Here is a 16,690-nt window from a genome sequence, read left to right as displayed (position 1 = left end):
CAGTGAGTGGAGGATGTGGGCTGTGGCCCCAGAGGCCACTCTGTGATACTATGAGGTTCGCCCTTGTCTCCCAGGACTGGCAGCACTGTGCCAGCTCGGGCGTGTGGCCAGCAGCCTGCCCTGGGCAGGACGGGGGAGGCCCCTGCTGCTCTGGTGGGGTCGGGGCAGGGGCTGCCCCGGGGAGGGTGGATGAGGTTGTAGGCGAGGAGCTGCCACATCCTGGCTGCAGCTCCGAGCCCTGGGGGAACCGGCCAGGGCTCCGAAGGCTGACTTTGAAATCCAAGGTGAAAGTATTGATTTTGGTGAGCGCGAAGACACTGACCAGAGACCAATCAGGAAAAACAGAATTAAACCCTGGGATTGATTGGCCGCGCCAACCGGGATGACGCTACCACTTTGATGTTAATAAATCACATGAATAAAATTCAGATGAGGGCCCGATGGGGGACGTGGATGGCAGAGGAGGAAAGGCGGGCTGGGCGGTGCTGGCCCCAGTCCTGCGAGGGTGACCGGCCCAGCCCCGCGGGGAGGCAGGGGCCGGAGGCAGCGGACCAGGCCCACGCAGGCACCACCTGCAGTGGCCGATGCTCGGCGTGGAGTCCTAGGAGAGGGGAGGCCGGAGACAAAGGCAGGGCCGCGGGTGCCCCTTCTAGTGTACGGGAAAGAGTGCGAGAAGACCTCGGTGCTCCGGGGCCCGGCTTTCCTGCCCTGAGCTGTGTGACTTTGGGGAAGTCTCTCAACCACTCGGCGCCCACTCCCACCTCTGTGTGATTATCCTCACCTCCTGGGCTTGTCCGGGGGTCCAGGACACCAGCTGCAAGAAGGAGCTTTGAGGGCCATAAAGCTCGGTTGTCGCCTCTGCTGGTTGACCTGGCTTCCCAGTGGCTCTGACCTGGGGCCCTTTCCTCCAGGGAGCCCTCCCTGATTTCAGGGCCTCTCTGTCTTCCCTCTTTGCTGAGTCCCAGTGGATTCGTTCACCGAACTCTCTAATTGCCTAAACCTGCCCAGCTTGGAGAAATCTGGCGTCTCCAGTGGTTCGGGTCCTCCGCTGAGGCTACAGCCTGGCTGGGAGGACCAGGAATGGAGCAGCGGCACCGGCGAGGAGGCCTGGTGATGCCTCGTGATGCCAGGTCGCCGGGACGCCTGGCTCTTCTCGGCTTTTCCATGACGAGATGCATGTGGACGGGTGTGGCCAGTGCCATTCCAGAAACACAGCGCGGTCCCTGCGGACCACTTAGGGAGAATTTCCCAGCTAGATTAACGCTTCTGGCGGGCTCCTCATTAATTATGCTCCTCCACCATAAAGCCCAGCATCAAGCCTCCCCTGGCTGGAAAAGCCTGGCTCTGTGAGATTAATCTGGCCCCTTATTAGCATGCTGGGAAGGGAGCAGCATTAAAGCACTCAGCCGTGAAAGCAGGGGCATGCGCTTGGGTCGCAGACTTGGACTTGGCACAAGGTCCCACTGCCAGACCTGCTCTGCCCAGGGTGTCCTGCAGAGCTGGGTCCGTCCCCCGTGGCACCCCTGGCCCTCTCTGCTTCCCTGAGCATCAGCCTGGAAGTGGAGCCCGTCCTGGGTACGAGTCTCATTCCTTCTCGCCCCTCGGTGCCTGGTGCAGGCAGCGAATCATCGTCCTTACAATCACTATTATTACCTGCCGTGTAATGATGATGATCAGCATCTATTAGGCACCTACTGTGTTTTTTTTTTTTTTTTTTTTTGCATTATGGATTTTTGCATGCCTTATGTTTTAGCTTCCCACCGAGAGGTAAATATTATGGTTGCCCAGCTTTAACCCTAAGCACGTGGAGTCGCTGGGACTGTGTATCCTGGACTTACAGGCGAGGATGGAGGCTTGTCTGCAGTAAATGGCAGGTCTGAGAACACACAACACCAGGCTCCGAGCCTCGGCACTCTCACCTGTTCATTCTCCCGCCTGGGAGGGAGGAGTGCCGGGGATGTGTCGGAGCGCAGGGGCGCATGGGATTTTAGGGTGGGAATAGGCCCAGCGGGGTGTGGAGCTGCCCCAGCGTTCCTGGGTCGCACCCCCGGCCCTGGACGTGTGCCTGTGCCTGTTCCTGCGCTGGCTGTGGGGGCACTCCCAGGGGGCCACTGCCCACCACCCTGGGCCCCACGCACTGCTGCCTGCAGCTGGGTCCCTGCTGAGTTCCAAACCTTTGACCTTTCAGGCATCCGAGAGCCTGCAGGTCGCTGGCCTGCCCAGGCCTCTTGCGAATGAGCCAACGTGTTCTCCTGGGGCATAGCAGGTGGGCTGCTGCAGCCGGGGCGGCCGTCTGGCCCAGGGTGGGGAGCCTTCTGGGGAAGCCACGGAGTGCTAGCGGGTTGCTGGTACCTCGCTGCACTCCCTGTGGCAGCTGCCACGCGTGAAGGCCCTTTCCTGCAGCCCTCGCCCGCAGCGGCCGGGGAGAGAGGCGTCTTTTGGTTGAGCTGAGGTTTGCTTGCGTGTGGCCTCCACCTGCCGGTCTGGGTTTACAGGGAGCAGGCAGGATGGGAGTTTCTGTGAGGAGGGCTGGGGGCATGGAGCCCCAGTGAGGAACGGACGGTGCGGTGCCTGGGGAGCTGGGGGTGCCACCGTGCTCGCTGACGTCTGCTTCCTGCCCTGTAAAGTGAGAGTAACAGGGGGCAAAATGCTGGACACAGGCCGCTCCTCTCTGCACCTTGGCTTCTTCCTCTATAAAATGGGGCTGCCGGCTTCCCAGAGCCGCGACAGGGATCCACTTCCGTGTGTGTGTGTGTTTTGAAAAGTCACGAGGATCTGAACAAGGCATTTGTTAAACCGGTCAGCTCTGCCTTCCAGACCCTCCCCCCCCACCCCGCCATGCTTCATGCATTCTCTGTTAGATGAACTAGAATTCCAGAAGATGAGTTGGGTTGAAGGTCGGTAGGGATGGGTCCTGGACCCAGCCTGGGCTTGGGGAGGTTGGAACACGAAGGATGCTCAGGGCGGGAGGAGGAGGATGGTTGGGGGTAGGGGAGACGGCACTGTGCTATGAGCTCAGCCTGCCACGAGCTGACCACGGCTAACACCCCCCTGTCTGGCTCTTAGCTACGCTGTGACCGTCCAGGAGTCATATGCACACCCCTTCGACCAGATCTACTACACACGATGCACAGACATCCTCAACTGGTTCAAGTGCACCCGGCACCGGTGAGTTCCACTCTCGGGTGAGGGGCGGGGCGGAGGCGCTGGGCTGCCTGGGCTCACCTTTGTGCTGATTAGCGACAGGCTCCGGGGTGGACGTGCACCCTCCTCCCTGGACTCCCCATGCTTGGCTGATGGCACCTTTTTGGCTGGAGGGACTTGGGCAGGGCAGGCCGGAAGTCCTGGTGGGTTAATGATGGATGGAGACTTGGTGGATAGATACCCCAGCCTCCTCACCCTAGGGAGAGGGGACGCCTCTAGGGCCTGTTCTACACTGAATCCCAGATCTTTCTATTTCCTTAGCAGGCAGAATTAGGGGGAGAGAGAGAAAGAGAGAGAGAGAGGCGCCTATCCACTGTTTCACTTTCCAAATGCCCGTGATGGCTAGGGCTGGGCCAGGGCTGAAGCCAGGAGCTGTGTCTGCAATGCAGGTTTCCCACCTGGGTGACAGAAACGCAGTAACTTGAGACCTCCCCCAGCGATGATGCTTCCCTGGGCCCTGGCGGCTCAGAGGCCAGGGCTCCGTGGCTGGGTGAGCGAGTGGCTGCTTATTAACACAGGCTGCAGCCCTGCCCCGTGAATGCTTCTGCTGAATTATTGAGTGGCCTTGCAGCTTTCCCGAGGGCCGGGGGAGCGCGCACGCTGACAGCGGCGCCGTCCGCCCGCCCCGGCCAGAATGGCTATTGGAACTCAGCGTCCTTCCTCTGAGAGCAGCCGGCCCCTGCCCTCTCCTGCTCCCCAGACTGGAGCAAGCCAGGACGGGTGGGCCGGAAGCAGCAGGTGCTGTCTCTCCCAAGGGGTGGGGCGTGGGCCGTTAACAAGGCCGAGGCTGAGGCCACTCCCTTGGGAGGGCTTGGGGACATCCCGTGCAGTGCGGAGAACAGGCCGGAAGCTGCCAGGAGCTGCCTTCCCGTACCAAGGAGGCAGCTTCACTTCGAAGCCAGCCTGCCTTCTATTACGGGCTTTTGACAAAGTAGAATGACCTTAGCTTCCGACATCCCTAAATATCACGGCTTTCCCCAGAGGCCTGCGCCATCGTTTGTCAGGAAGCGGAGCGGGAGGCCTGTCCCAGGGTGTATGGGAAGACTCCCTTCCGAGCTGGCCCAGGCCCTGGGGAAGCAGGTGCAGGCATTCCGAGGGCCACCATGGCGGCCCCTGTTGCTCTGGGCAGAGGAGCTGTCCTGGGGATAGGCTCCCCTTGGGTGCTGATGACGAAGTGGACGGGGCTCCAGCTTCTGGGCCTAAGGACTTGGGGTTGAGTCCTGGTGACACGCCAAGGTCCCTTCGGCTCTGTGCCCCGACGGTCACTTTGGCCTCCTCCTGTGGGGGAGGGGCTTCGCCTGTTGGGACCCCGCCTGAGTCCTGTCCGAGGATGCAGTCCTCACCCCCTCCACATCCCCCTCTCATCTTGCTGCTTCCCGGGCGCCACCCAGGGGGGTTCCTGCACGGGGCAGTGGGGTAGGCCCAGCCTCGGGATTACGGTGAGCTGGGTTTGACACTGCCCGAAGGTGCAACCCCAAACAAGTCATTAACTTCTCTGACTCCTCGGCTTTGTCCTACCTGAAACAAAGGGCAGGGGTGACAGGAAATAAAGTAAGAACAAAATCTCTCAGAAATCAACAAAACGTAGGGGCCGGCATTGTGGTGCAGTGGCTTAAGCAGCTGCTGGTGATGCCGGCATCCCCTATAGGAGTGGCGGGCGTGGTCCCAGCTGCTCCACTTCTGATCCAGCCCCCTGGGAAAACAGTGGAAGATGACCCAAGTACTTGGGCCCATGCCATCCATGTGGGAGGCCCAGATGGAGTTTTGGACTCCTGGCTTCTGCCCAGGCCTGACCATTGAGGCCTTTTGGGGAGTGAGCCAAGAGATAGAAGTTATCTCTCTCTCTCTCTCTCTGTCCCTCTGCCTTTCAAATAAATAAAATACATCTTAAAAAATAAATAAGCAAACACAACCAAGTGATGGCCTACCCTGGTCCCTGCCTCCAGAGCTTGTGGGGTGGGGGTGGGGCACGTGTGAGACGGCACCTGTGCATCTCTGGCACAGAGCCAGGGCCTGAGCCCGGGCCTGCATCAGCACCAGAGCCCACACCTCTGGCTCCCCATCCAGAGCGCCAGCGCCTCTGTGGGCCTCAGCTCTCCCTCTGCAAAGCGAGGTGGGGTCAGGGCCTTCCCGGGGAGGCTTCTCTCTGGGAGGGGTTATCTGTGGTGCGAGGGAGACGAATCCACTCTCTGGGACCAGGTCGGACTCAGAGGTCCTTTGGCTGCCTGGGTCTCAGTGCTCGGGGGGAGGGGAGGTTACCAGCACGGGGTGGGGGGGGCGGGTGGAAGCAGCCCGGCTTGTGGGGGGTGGGCACAGAAGGCCCCGGTTGCCCTCCGGTCACCCCAGTGTCTTCCCTCTCCCTGGGGGAGTCTGGGGACAGCCAGCAGGGTCAGCCTGGGCTCTGCATCGCGGGGCCCGGCTCCCGCCATCGATTTCCCTCTGTGGTGTTCCTCCGTAGGCGCAGTGCCGTGCATTTTAAAGCAATTATTGAATGGCGTCCCCGATAGAGCTTAACACAAATATCATTCTAAACGGGAGCGATCGATCTCCAATAGCTTCAAGTGGCTTTCTCCCTTGTGCCTTAGGATCAGCTATAAGACGGCGTATCGGCGGGGCCTGCGCACCATGTACCGGCGGAGGTCCCAGTGCTGTCCTGGCTACTACGAGAACGGGGACTTCTGCATCCGTACGTAGGGGCTGCTGCTGTGCTGGCCTCGGTGGGGGTAGCGGGGGAGGGGAGTGGGAGAGAAAGGGAGGGCTGTCACGCAGGGCCCCGGCGCGGGAGGCCTCGGCTGCCCCCGCCAGCTGCAGGTGTCCTCCCTGCTGCCCGCGTTCAGAGGACATGACCGACGTGATGCAGACACAGCAGCGGATCCACCTGCTTACGGCGTGGGCGGGAGCGAGGGCAGTCCGGGGCTTTGATGGGGCAGAGGGGAAGTGGATCCGTCTGAAGTCAGCTCTCGGAAGAGCAAGAGGGAAGAAATGCCGAGTGCCTGGCGCGGGGCTAGTGCCAGCCAGAGCAGGGGCTCAGAGGCTTTGCTGGCTGGAGGGGGCGGCGTGGGGCAGGCTGTGTTCTTGGACAACAACACTCCAGGATCTATGAGGACAGCCGGGGTGAGACCATGGGGAAGTGGTTTCTGAGATCAGAGGGGAGCCTTGCAGAGAAAAAAATGGATTCGTGGAAGACAAAAGGACCTCTTTCCCTGTTGTCTGTGGAAACTCTGCACGCTGGAGCGTTAGCGTCCCCAGAAAGGCCAGAGCTGAGCTGCCGGCTGCCACAGGCCCTCTGGGTTGGGGCTGCGGGGGCAGTGGGTGCACCCGGAGCAGGAGCCTGCAGGCCTGGGCTCTGGGCAGGGCCCTGACCCTCACTGGGAGATGGATTGGCTGTGAGGATGTCCTCACTCACCTCCGCCTTGTGGCAGGGGGCCCGTGGGGGACTTCCCAGGGGGCATGAGAAGGTTTGCGCCCCTGCAAGAGAGGGTCAGAAAAGCTGGGAGACCCCTCCTTCATGACTGACAGGAGATCTTAGCAACCCCCTTCCCCACCCCCACCACGGCTGCCTCTTCATCCACAGGGTGGGTTTCCTCGCGTGCGTGGAAGGAGCTTTCACCAGAGGGAATTCCGGGTGGAGTGGGTGTGTTGCTGTTGGGAATGAAATGAGGATTTTCCCTACCATGGCTCCATCCCCCCTAACACTGGAGCCACTCGATTCTAATTGCATTGTAGGAATGAATGAGAAATGCTGCCGCACATACGTTCGATAGGGATGGTTTTGCAGGACAAATAGAAAAAAACTCAGCCAGAGCAAATCTTAAAAGGCTGCATCTCAGGAGCAGGGCTGAGCACCAGCGAGGTCGGGACCTTGGCAGGTGCCTCACCTGGGTAGGAACCCGGCGTTGAAACAGCATCAGGACAAAGGCTCCACCCACACGCAGAGGAGCAAGAGTCAGGCGGGAGTGGAACATCGGGGGCCGATCAGGCTGAGCAGGATGGATGTGAGCAGTGAGTCTGAGCTCAGGGCACAGGGACGGGCACGGGAGATTATAAAGGGAGTTCGGACGTCAGCATGGGCTGCAGGAATGGATGAGCACCCTGGGAAATGCGGGGACCCTGGGCAAATGAAGAGCAAGGCAGAAGCGCTGTGTGTCCTGATTGCTTAGGTTTGGCCTTGCCGGCCAGGGAGGCAGCACATAACCTCCCGGCCCAGCCCTTATGTAATCACGGAGCGCTGCGGGCTGTGCTGGTGTCCACAAGTCTGTCCAAGCCCAGCCCGGAATGCCAAGTTCAAGATGGAAGAGGGGACAGTAGGGCAAGCTGGGTGCTGGTCGTGGTTTGAGCTTCACTCTGTCACTCTGTGGCAGTTTGTGTTGAATGCTGGTGTTAATCCATTCAATGCATCTTTGTGGTGTCCCGCCGTGCCAGAGCAGGGGACACAGACACAGGTGATGCCGGCGGCAACAGCCGGAGCCGAGCTGATCTGTTTTTTTTTTTTTTTGACAGGCAGAGTGGATAGTGAGAGAGAGAGAGACAGAGAGAAAAGTCTTCCTTTTGCCGTTGGTTCACCCTCCAATGGCCGCCACGGCTGGCACGATCTGAAGGCAGCAGCCAGGTACTTATCCTGGTCTCCCTTGGGGTGCAGGGCCCAAGCACTTGGGCCATCCTCCACTGCCTTCCTGGGCCATAGCAGAGAGCTGGCCTGGAAGAGGGGCAACCGGGAAAGAATCCGGCCCCCCGACCGGGACTAGAACCCGGGGTGCCGGCGCCGCTAGGTGGAAGATTAGCCTAGTGAGCCGCGGCGCCGGCCGCTGAGCTGATCTGAAGCCAGGAGTTTCTTCTGGGTCTCCTGCCCGGGTGCAGGGGCCCAAACACTTGGGTCATCCTCCACTGCTTCCCTAGATGCATTAGCAGAGAGCTGGGACTCAAACTGGCGCCTGTATGGGATGCCAGCACTGTAAGCAGAGGCTTAGCCCACTGTTCCACAGCACTGGCCCCAGAGTCCCTCTTTTCACTAGGACATTTGTCAGAGTGGATCAGGGCCACCCCCATCACCTCGCATCACCTTGAGTGCCTGTGAGACCTTATCTCCAAGAGAGGGTGCCCGGGCCCTGCAGTGAATTGAGCGGGAGAAGCTTGGAGGGCTGCAGTCGGTGGGTGTCGGCCTCTCTCCTGCTCCTGTGACAGTGGGGCAGGATGAGGAGCAGCCGTTCCTGCCCGGGCTTTGCGACCTGTGCATGTGGGAATGGAGACGGGGTGGGGGGTGAGGGTGGTCTGGGAACGGGGTGGGGGTGCACCCAGGGCACTGAGTTTCAGAGGAGACACTTGTACACCTGGGGCACTCAGCAGTTCCCCCAACCCTTGGCCAAGACCCTGTGTGCAAACATCCCCTGTGCTCCAGGCAGGAAGTTGGCCCCCCCTCCAAAATCCCCGCCCTGGACAATAGAAGAGTAGTGGCCAGGAGTGCAGGCCTTGGTGGACTCTGCCACCAGCTTGCTGTGCAATCTGAGCCAAGCGCCTGAGCCTCTCTGGGCCAAGTGGGCGGTGGGTGGACCAGGGTACGCATGATGGGGAAGAGGTGTGAGGGTGGCGAGGTGTCTGGGGAAGCTCAGAGCTTGGCACTGATGCAGGAAGCCACTGTGTCTCTGCCTCAACGCCACCATCCTCATCAGGGAGCCCTTCTAGAAGCTTCTGCCTCCTCCTGCCCCAGCCTCCCTTTTTCCCCTCCCATTGCCTACACGTTCTGCTGAGTCCTGGCCCAACTTGGCCTCCAGGCAGCCGTTGTTTCCCAGAGATCACTGGGCACGAGTGTGATCTCTCTTTCTCCTGTCTGGACAGGGCTGTGGGCATCCTGGCCCCTGTGGGCGGAGCTCTGTTGGCTGAGCAGCCTGTCCCATGTGCCGCAGGGCTGGGCAGCCCTGCTCTGTGAAAGCATCGTCCTTGCCCCCCACGGGGTGGGCTGGGCTGGGTTACGCTGCATCACAAGGCCCAAATCCCAGAGGCTTGGGAGTTGTCCATGCTTCGTGCATCTGGTGGAGTGGCTGCTCCGCGCGGTGGCTGGCTGCTGTGGCCAGGAGAGGGCTCCAGCTGGTCGGAAGGCAGAGGGTGGGGACCGGTGAGAGAGCAGGGTGAGAACTTACCCCAAGTCCCCTCCAAGTGCCACTGACTCCCAACCTGCACTTCGATCAAACGTATTCTCACAGCCGCCTAACAGGCTCACCTGAGCCCGACTCTGTGCTCGGGGGTGGGGGTGGGGGGCTCACGCGGGGGGTGTGCCCGATCAGAGCTGCCTGGAGGACGTGGGCCAGGACCAAGGAGCAGGAGCCACCGCTGTTTTTTCCTAGTGCATTCCCAGCCACTGGTGTTACTGCTGAGCTAGGAGTGTCCTCCGAGACCCACAGGCTGTGCTGTGCTGAGGGCTGATTGCTGTGCCGGCCACAGCTTCAGAGTCAATTGCACAGAGCCGTGGCAGGCTGGTGAGCAGGTGCAGCCCCTTGGCGTTGAGGGGTTCTCCTGCCCGGAGGGAGCAGGGCTGACCGACGGGGGTGAGCAAGGGAAGAGGGGGTGCATCTGCCCCCATACCTGTCTCCCTGGGGTCATGCTTTCCCCCAGGCAGAGTTAACGCCCCCCAACCTTCCAGTTGGTATTTTAGGTGCCCTGCAGAGGCCCAGGCCTTGTAAAAGCCAGGGTCTGCCCGCAGCCAGAAGTGGAGGGCATGTGGGGGCTGGGCCTGCTCAGGGCACACGGTCAGCTTGGCCTCCGAGGGGTTCACCTGCGCATGGAAGCTGAGGTTCTGTGAGACTGGCCGCACAGGTGTGGTTGACACCCAGGGAGCTCTGTGTGCCCACGCAGTGGTTTGTGTATCCTGCTTTCTCGTAGCTGCTGTTCTGTACGGTCAGTGTTGACACTGACCTTGAACTCACGTGTTGACTGAGGTCTGCTCATCACCTGTACCTGCATCTCACTCTCCTAGGGTCCACCTCATTCTTCTAGAAGGATCTCTGGTAGTCTTCCTGGGGGAGGGCCTGCGCATGGCCAGCTCACTCTGCTTGTCCCCCTGATTTTGCCCTTGCTCCTGAAGCTGCAGCTGCCTGGGCTGCCCAGGTCGCAGGGGTGTGACGGGGCCGCTCCCCTGGGTCCCGGGCTTTGTCATTGCTCGCTCCTGCAGTGTTGCTCGGATGCATCTGGGTGTGCAGTTATTTTTAAGTATGCTGCCTGTTTTTTTCTGAGGACTACTTGTTCTTCAAGCTGAGGAGTCAGGGCCTCATCGGTTCTGGAAGTTTCTCAGCCATGTCTCTTTAAAGCTCTCCTGCCCTGCGTTGTCTCAGTTCTCCATGGCCGCTCCCCCGTGTTGGGCCCACAGATCCCCTCCTGTCTCCTGAATTCCCATCTCTCATCTCGTTCTCTCTCCACGCTGTGCCCTGAGCACGTTCCTCGGACGCATTTTTCAGCTCCCACAGCTCTGCTAATGACCTGTCTACTGAGATCTCGTTCCGGTGACTATGAGTGTGTTTCACGTCTCGGGCTTTATTGGTCCTCCTTCCACCTTCTTTCTGGGGTGTCCCTTTCTTTCATTAGGAATTCTCTTCCTCCTTTTATTGCTTTAATTATTTTAAACATATTTCTTTTATGGTCTCTTTCCAATAATCCTATCTTGAGCTATTAGTTGCATTAGCTCAAGTTCGTAGAGTATCAGTTCTCCTGTCGGGTTCCTGCTGAGTCTCTGTAGTGCGGGACTGAGTTTTCTCATACAAGGTGTAAGGATTTTTTTTGCTCTTTCCCCTCCCCCATGCCCTGGGCTGGACAAGGGCCCTGCACATTCGGTGTTTTCACGGCAGGTGCACTGGTGCGTTTTTGTGGGTTCAACGCCACTCTTGACTTGGGTCACTTGGTTTGGCATTGCACGCTGTTTGTGGTGAAGGCTCCGGCTTTCCGTTGCTGTTTAATTGATGAGAAACTCACACAGTCTAACTTGGTCATGCCGCCCTGTGGCAGTTTGCACATTCACAGGGTTGTGCAAGTATCACCTCTTCCGGGGCTGCGTTGTAGCACAGAGGGGGAAGCCGCCGCCTAGGATGCTGGCGTCCCAGGGGAGCGCTGGCTTGAGTCCTGGCTGCTCCACTGCCGATCCAGCTCCCTGCGAATGCGCCTGGGAAAGCAGAGGAGAATGGTCCAAGTGCTTGGACCCCTGCACCCACCTGGGAGACCCAGATGGAGTTCCAGCCTCCTGGCTTCAACCTGACCCAGCCCTGGCCATTGTGGCCATCTGGGGAGTGAACCAATGGGTAGAAGATCTCCCCACCCCTGCCTTGTTTCTCTAACTCTGCTTTTCAAATAACCTGAATACATATTTACCAAAAAACCCACCTCTTCGTTGCCCCTCAAAGAGACCCCCTCCCTGCTAAGCAGCAGCTCCGGGAGGCCCTACACCGGATTTTTTGTTTCTTGTGGGAGACTTTTTTCCTAACCAGATCCCTCCTTTCATCCTGAGGCTGGTGGGCGGCATTTTCGAGGTTCCCCTACGTGGAGCTGACAGCTTCCAAGGCCAAGTCCACCTTTGTGTGGGTGTTCAATCCCTGGCTCACAGTGTGGGCTGGAGGCGGGTGGCGGGCGGTGGGTCTGATCCTCCTAGGCTCCTGGCTTCACCGTGGACCACGTGCTCCTCCCCTCTCCCACTGTTTCTTGCCTTTCTCTCCTTGGAGTCAGCTGTCTTAAGTGTCTTTTTTACATTTCGGGGCCCTTTTGCTGCACAAGGGGGCTACCTTTGTGCCTTCTGCTGTGCCTGGGAAGCCGTGCGGACCCCGCAACAGCTCAGGCAGCTATGATGCCAACAAGGGCGTGGCATGGGGTGGTCGCCTCGGCTGCTACACACTGCCCTGTAGTGCCAGGGGTTCTCCCTGCCGGGTGAAGGGAAGGAGGGATGTGAGGGCACAGGGCAGCAACCGCTTACCAAAACAGTATTTCCATGCTCTGTGTGTCCGCCCTGTTGTGTCTTGGCCTGGACTGGGTCCCTGGGCCTCCCTGACCCTGGCCTTGGGCTCTGCCTGGGCTTCTGAGGAAGGGGCACTCGGCTTCCGTGTCAGGACCCACGCATGTCAGCCTGCCCCCGGCCCACGTGAGGGCGTCTGTGTGCGCACGTCCTACAGGACAGCGTGAAGGTCAGTGGCACAACTCCTAAATCCAGGCTGCTGCCATCGCTTTGTTTCTCTGTGCCTTAGTTTACCTGACTGCAAGTTGGGGTAGCAACAGTACCTTCCTCATGGTGCTGTGGGGGAGGATTAAATAAATCACGGCAAGAGCTCAGCGCAGTGCCGGGCCCGTGGTAGAAACAGTGAGAGTGTCCGCTTCTACTGTTTCACACCCCCAAGTTTATTCCAAGTGTTGGATTTCTCTTTATGCAAACAGCCCCTCCTCTTGCATGCACATACATGTGTGTTCTGTGTGCAGCTTGCTATGCACGCATGTCACGAGCCAGCCCGCGGGCAAGCCCCCGCCCGCCATGTGCTGCGTGTTTGGAGCATCTGCACCTCCGCTTCCCCAGCTCCTCCCGGGAGTCACCTTTCCCACTTTCCTTTCTCCTTTGCCTTCTTAAGAATCTGTGGCGCTGAATTGTCACCAAGGGAGCCAGAAACCCCGCTTTGCTCCTGGTGGGGCGGGGGGGCAGGAAGGGGAGGGGGCACACGACACCATCAATCTCATTCCCTTGGCTCCAGGAGACAGACCTGGAGCCAAGGGCAAAGCTGGGGAAGCCACCTCCCTCTGCAGGCCCAGCAGCTGCCCCTCTGCTCACCTTGAACCCTGCACCCTCAGAGACAGAAAGGGGAACTCCAGATCTGGCAGCCGGGGCGGCCCCCACTCCCAGGCATGGCCAGGTGGACAGACCACGGCCTGGCCACTGTTTATCCACAAGGGCTCGGCCACCAAGCAAACTGCGGCGGCCTGATAGTAAATCAGCCGCGCGCGTGATTTAGAGTGCTGTGTTTGCTCAGCTCAGCTTTTGGCAACGGGAAATGCAGAAGCTGCAGAAAAGCTCCTGGAAGCCGCCGCCGGGCCCCGACGCCCTTCAGGCCTCCATAAAGGATGCTCAGAAGTATATGGACTAGATTAGTATCTCTATTACATAAAACCATTTCAGTGCCTGCTTGGGGCCTGCAGAATGGAGTCACCGGATGCACCTTTTGTTGCCCTGCCCCGCCGGCGTCGTAATTGAAGAGTTCCCTTTAAAAGTGTGTCAGCTGGAAAGAGCTCCTAATTTACTAAGTGGAGGGACCTTTGTTAGGCAGCCCTGCGCTTTGTTCTGCCCGTCCCTTTTAATCTTGTTTTTGCACAATGGACTCACAGAAAGCGCTCCCTGGCGATTGATGCTGGCAGGGGGCAGGGGCGGGGGCCCCTCTGATCCTCCTCCTCTTGCCTTTTTCTCTTTTTTTTCCATCTGGCCTCCTTCCTCTGTCCTGTTGACAGAACCACGGGGCAGGTGCAAGCCCCGGGAGCGACTCGGAGTGGCCACCCTTGCTTCCTCCTCGCCAGAACACAGGCTTCTCCGTCTGTAATTGCATCTCCGCACGCAGGCCCCAGCGGCAAGATCCGGGTTTGGGGTGCCACTGGCTGCTGGCTGCCAGGTTGGCACCGTGTGGAGGCCCTCAGACTCAAAGTCCAGGGCCATCTGGTGCCTGCTGGGACGGTTTCGGTCGGAGGGGCTTGCAGGGTCCCGAGGCGTGGAGCAGCATTTGTTGTCTGAAAGTCCTCTCCCGAACCGGCCCTGGCGCCCAGGAGGGGGCGGTTAGTTTTTGAGACGTGGTTTTTTGGCTTTTAGCTGGGAGCCAGCCACTTGGGGCATGAGGGGCACCACAAGGTTGTCGGGGGTGAGCCCTGCCCCAGCTCCGAGTCTGGACCTGGAGTTCCAATCGCCAGTGTCTTGCTGTGTCATCGAGAGGGTGCAAGGTTCCTCTTAGGGACAGGAAGGGAAGCTCTCGGCTGTCCCCCATGACACATCAGCCCCAGACGTCTATGAAATGCGAGTTCAGGTCGCGGTGCCCGTGGGGCAGAGCTCTTGTCCATGTTGGAGTCCATGGGCAGTGTGATGAGGGCCAAGGCCAGTGGGGCCGGGGAATGGAAACCAGTGAAATGAACTGGAGCAGGAACCTAAGAGAGATGAAGTGATCAGAGAAGAATCAAGAACGAGCATCATGGAGCCTTGGAAATCCTTTGGTTCGTTTCAAGGTCATGGGCGGTCGCGTCCATCGGGTGCTCTGGGCCGGGCTCCTGCATGCGAGCGGTTCCTGAGTTCCAGAGCGCGGGGCTGCGCCTTCCTGGACTGTGTTCCCAGCCGGCCAGGCCAGTGGTCACCGTTTCTCCTGCAGACTTCTTGGTGCAGGTGGAGCCAGGGGCAGGAGGTTCTCGTGGGGAGCAGACCTTGAACTACACCTCCAGGTGGAGCAGAGGCGCTGGTCTGAGGCCTCGTGGGGAGGGCGCCGGCCTTTGCAAAGACAGGGACCCACTTTCCAGGCCAGGCTTTTACATGCATGATCCCCTTCGACCCACAGGATGACTTTGCCACGACAAAGCTCCCTCTGCACACTGGGCAAAGTGGGACTCCGAGGCGTCCAGGGTGTTGCCCATAGCCAGGAAGTGCTGGAGCCGAATTTCAAGGGCACTGATGATGTGGAAAAAGCCAGGGCTACGAGAGTCACCGGGACCTCAAGTTGAAAAGAAGGGGGCCTGCCCCCTGGCTGGGGTCTTCTTGTCTAGTGTTTGTGCTGTGCGAAGCCGCCAGCCCTAGCGCAGGCTCCAAGCCCCAGGTACCAGCCCTGCAGAGGCTCCCAACAGCCCAGCACCTTGGATGCGTCTTCCCCACTCCGAGTTCCCCCTTCCTCGTCTACAAGGCAGGAGTTCGTAGCCCCACCAGGCTTTGTCATCAACCTCTGCAGACCTCCGCCTGGCCTGGCTGGTAGAACAACGAACAATCTCCCCTCCTCCTTCTTCCTCTTCCTCCTCCTCCTCCTCTGCCTCCCCTTCCCCGTCTGCCTTCTTCATGATCATACATGCAGCTAACACTTAGGTAGCACCAACCGCGTGGTGCATGGTGAGCCTCACTTAGGCGATCCCTGTTTAGTCCTTACCACCGTCCCATGAAGAAGCTGCTTTTGACGCTCCTGTTGTGTACATGGGAAAGTAGAGGCCCACAGAGGTCACACAGCCTGCCCGGGGGACGTGGCAACCCTAGAAGTCAAGCCCAGGCGTCGGGCGTCAGGTCCGTGCCCATAACCTCCCGGCACGGCCGGGGGCGGCAGGCTCGGCTGCTCTGAGGCCACATCCAGAAGCTGCTGGGCCCGGTGTGTCCGGAGGTTGAGGGCGAGCACTGCGGAGCTGAGCGGTGTTGGCTGCAGCTGGGTGTGTGGTCACTCCATCCCCAGCCTGGCTGCCTGTCCTGCTCCGTTCTCATTTCTTGCTGGGATGAGGCCTGATCCTCACTTCTCTGTGCCTCAGTTTCCTTACCTGTGTATGGGGATGATAGCAGCATCTTTGTCTTAGGTGTACAAGGATAACATGAGTCGATTCATGTAAAGTGCTCGGAACAGTGCCTGGCACACAGTAGGTGCTTAATAAATGTTAGCATGGCAGGATCATGCAGAGAGAATTTCTTGGCAAAGGAACCACAGTATTCAGATCTGGGGAGGAGGCTTGGGTGTGTGAGCACAGGGTTGGGAGGTGGGTCACACCGCGTTCCTCTCCCCCCATGGACATCCTACAGCGCATGTTGGAACGGTCAGAAAGCATAGCACATGAATATCATCAAGTTCATGGTTGGCATCGCAGAAACGTGGTGCAGGAACTCAGGTTCCAGATGTGCAGGTTGCAACCTTTCCTTCCAGACAGCAGAGGTGGGGAGTTTAGACAAGCAATAGCAGGTTCCCGGGGTCAGCCTGCAGGTGTCCAGAGAGAAATGATGACCCAGAACCCCAGAGAGGGCTCTGAGGCATCTGGGTCACACAGTGCTGTCCATTTGCACAGGGCTGTCGGCATGGTTTCTCGGCTCGAGTGTCTGAACAGCGCTGCTTTGTCACCTTTATAACCAGAACGGTGAAACAGTGTGCGTAGAATCTGTCAGTCTCCATCCGATTGGACCGAGCCACGCCTCTGTCATAGGCGTGCAGTGTAACCTCTCAAGGTCATTTCCAGCCCTGAATTCCGGATCCTGTCGGGGTGGGGTGGGGGGGGAGGGGCTGAGGGCTGGTCCCTGCCCCCCATGCAGACCAAGGGCAAGCTGGTGTCCCGGCAGTCTCTGAGTCTGATGGCGGGCTCTCCCCTGTGTCGAGGGCAAGGCATGGGCTCCCATGCATACCATGCGTGGTGAAGCTTTAAACCTCTACCCTCACCACGTGTGTCCCGGCCTCAGCAGGGGACTTCATGACCTGCTATGGACCAGAGCCGCTGTCAGCCAGCCGAGCCGCCGCTTGCGGAAAGTGGTTTATCTCCCCGTGCGTGCGGGGTG

General features: G+C 59.5%; 1 protein-coding gene across 17 annotated transcripts in view; it reads left to right on the top strand.

Annotated features, from left to right (window-relative positions):
* The window catches only part of MEGF11 (multiple EGF like domains 11), a 308,135-nt gene that overhangs the window by 107,757 nt on the left and 183,688 nt on the right, over positions 1–16,690 (top strand). For 16 of the 17 annotated variants that reach the window (XR_016218272.1, XR_007910144.3, XR_007910140.3 and 13 more), the window contains exons 3-4: positions 3,067–3,168; positions 5,790–5,890. Coding sequence is in view for 12 of the 17 variants with exons in the window: in XM_051821839.3 (XP_051677799.3) it covers positions 3,067–3,168; positions 5,790–5,890 (203 nt within the window). In the remaining 5 variants the exon portion in view is untranslated. Of the gene's footprint in view, positions 1–3,066; positions 3,169–5,789; positions 5,891–16,690 lie in introns of those variants that run through there. The other variant, XM_051821842.3, reaches the window with a different exon arrangement.

Source organism: Oryctolagus cuniculus, chromosome 12 (assembly GCF_051225735.1).
Source record: "Oryctolagus cuniculus isolate XC-2025 breed Fujian yellow rabbit chromosome 12, ASM5122573v1, whole genome shotgun sequence".
In the NCBI taxonomy this organism is placed as follows: domain Eukaryota; kingdom Metazoa; phylum Chordata; class Mammalia; order Lagomorpha; family Leporidae; genus Oryctolagus; species Oryctolagus cuniculus.
Note: the sequence above shows the minus strand (reverse complement) of the source record. Positions and strands in the feature narration are given on the sequence as shown.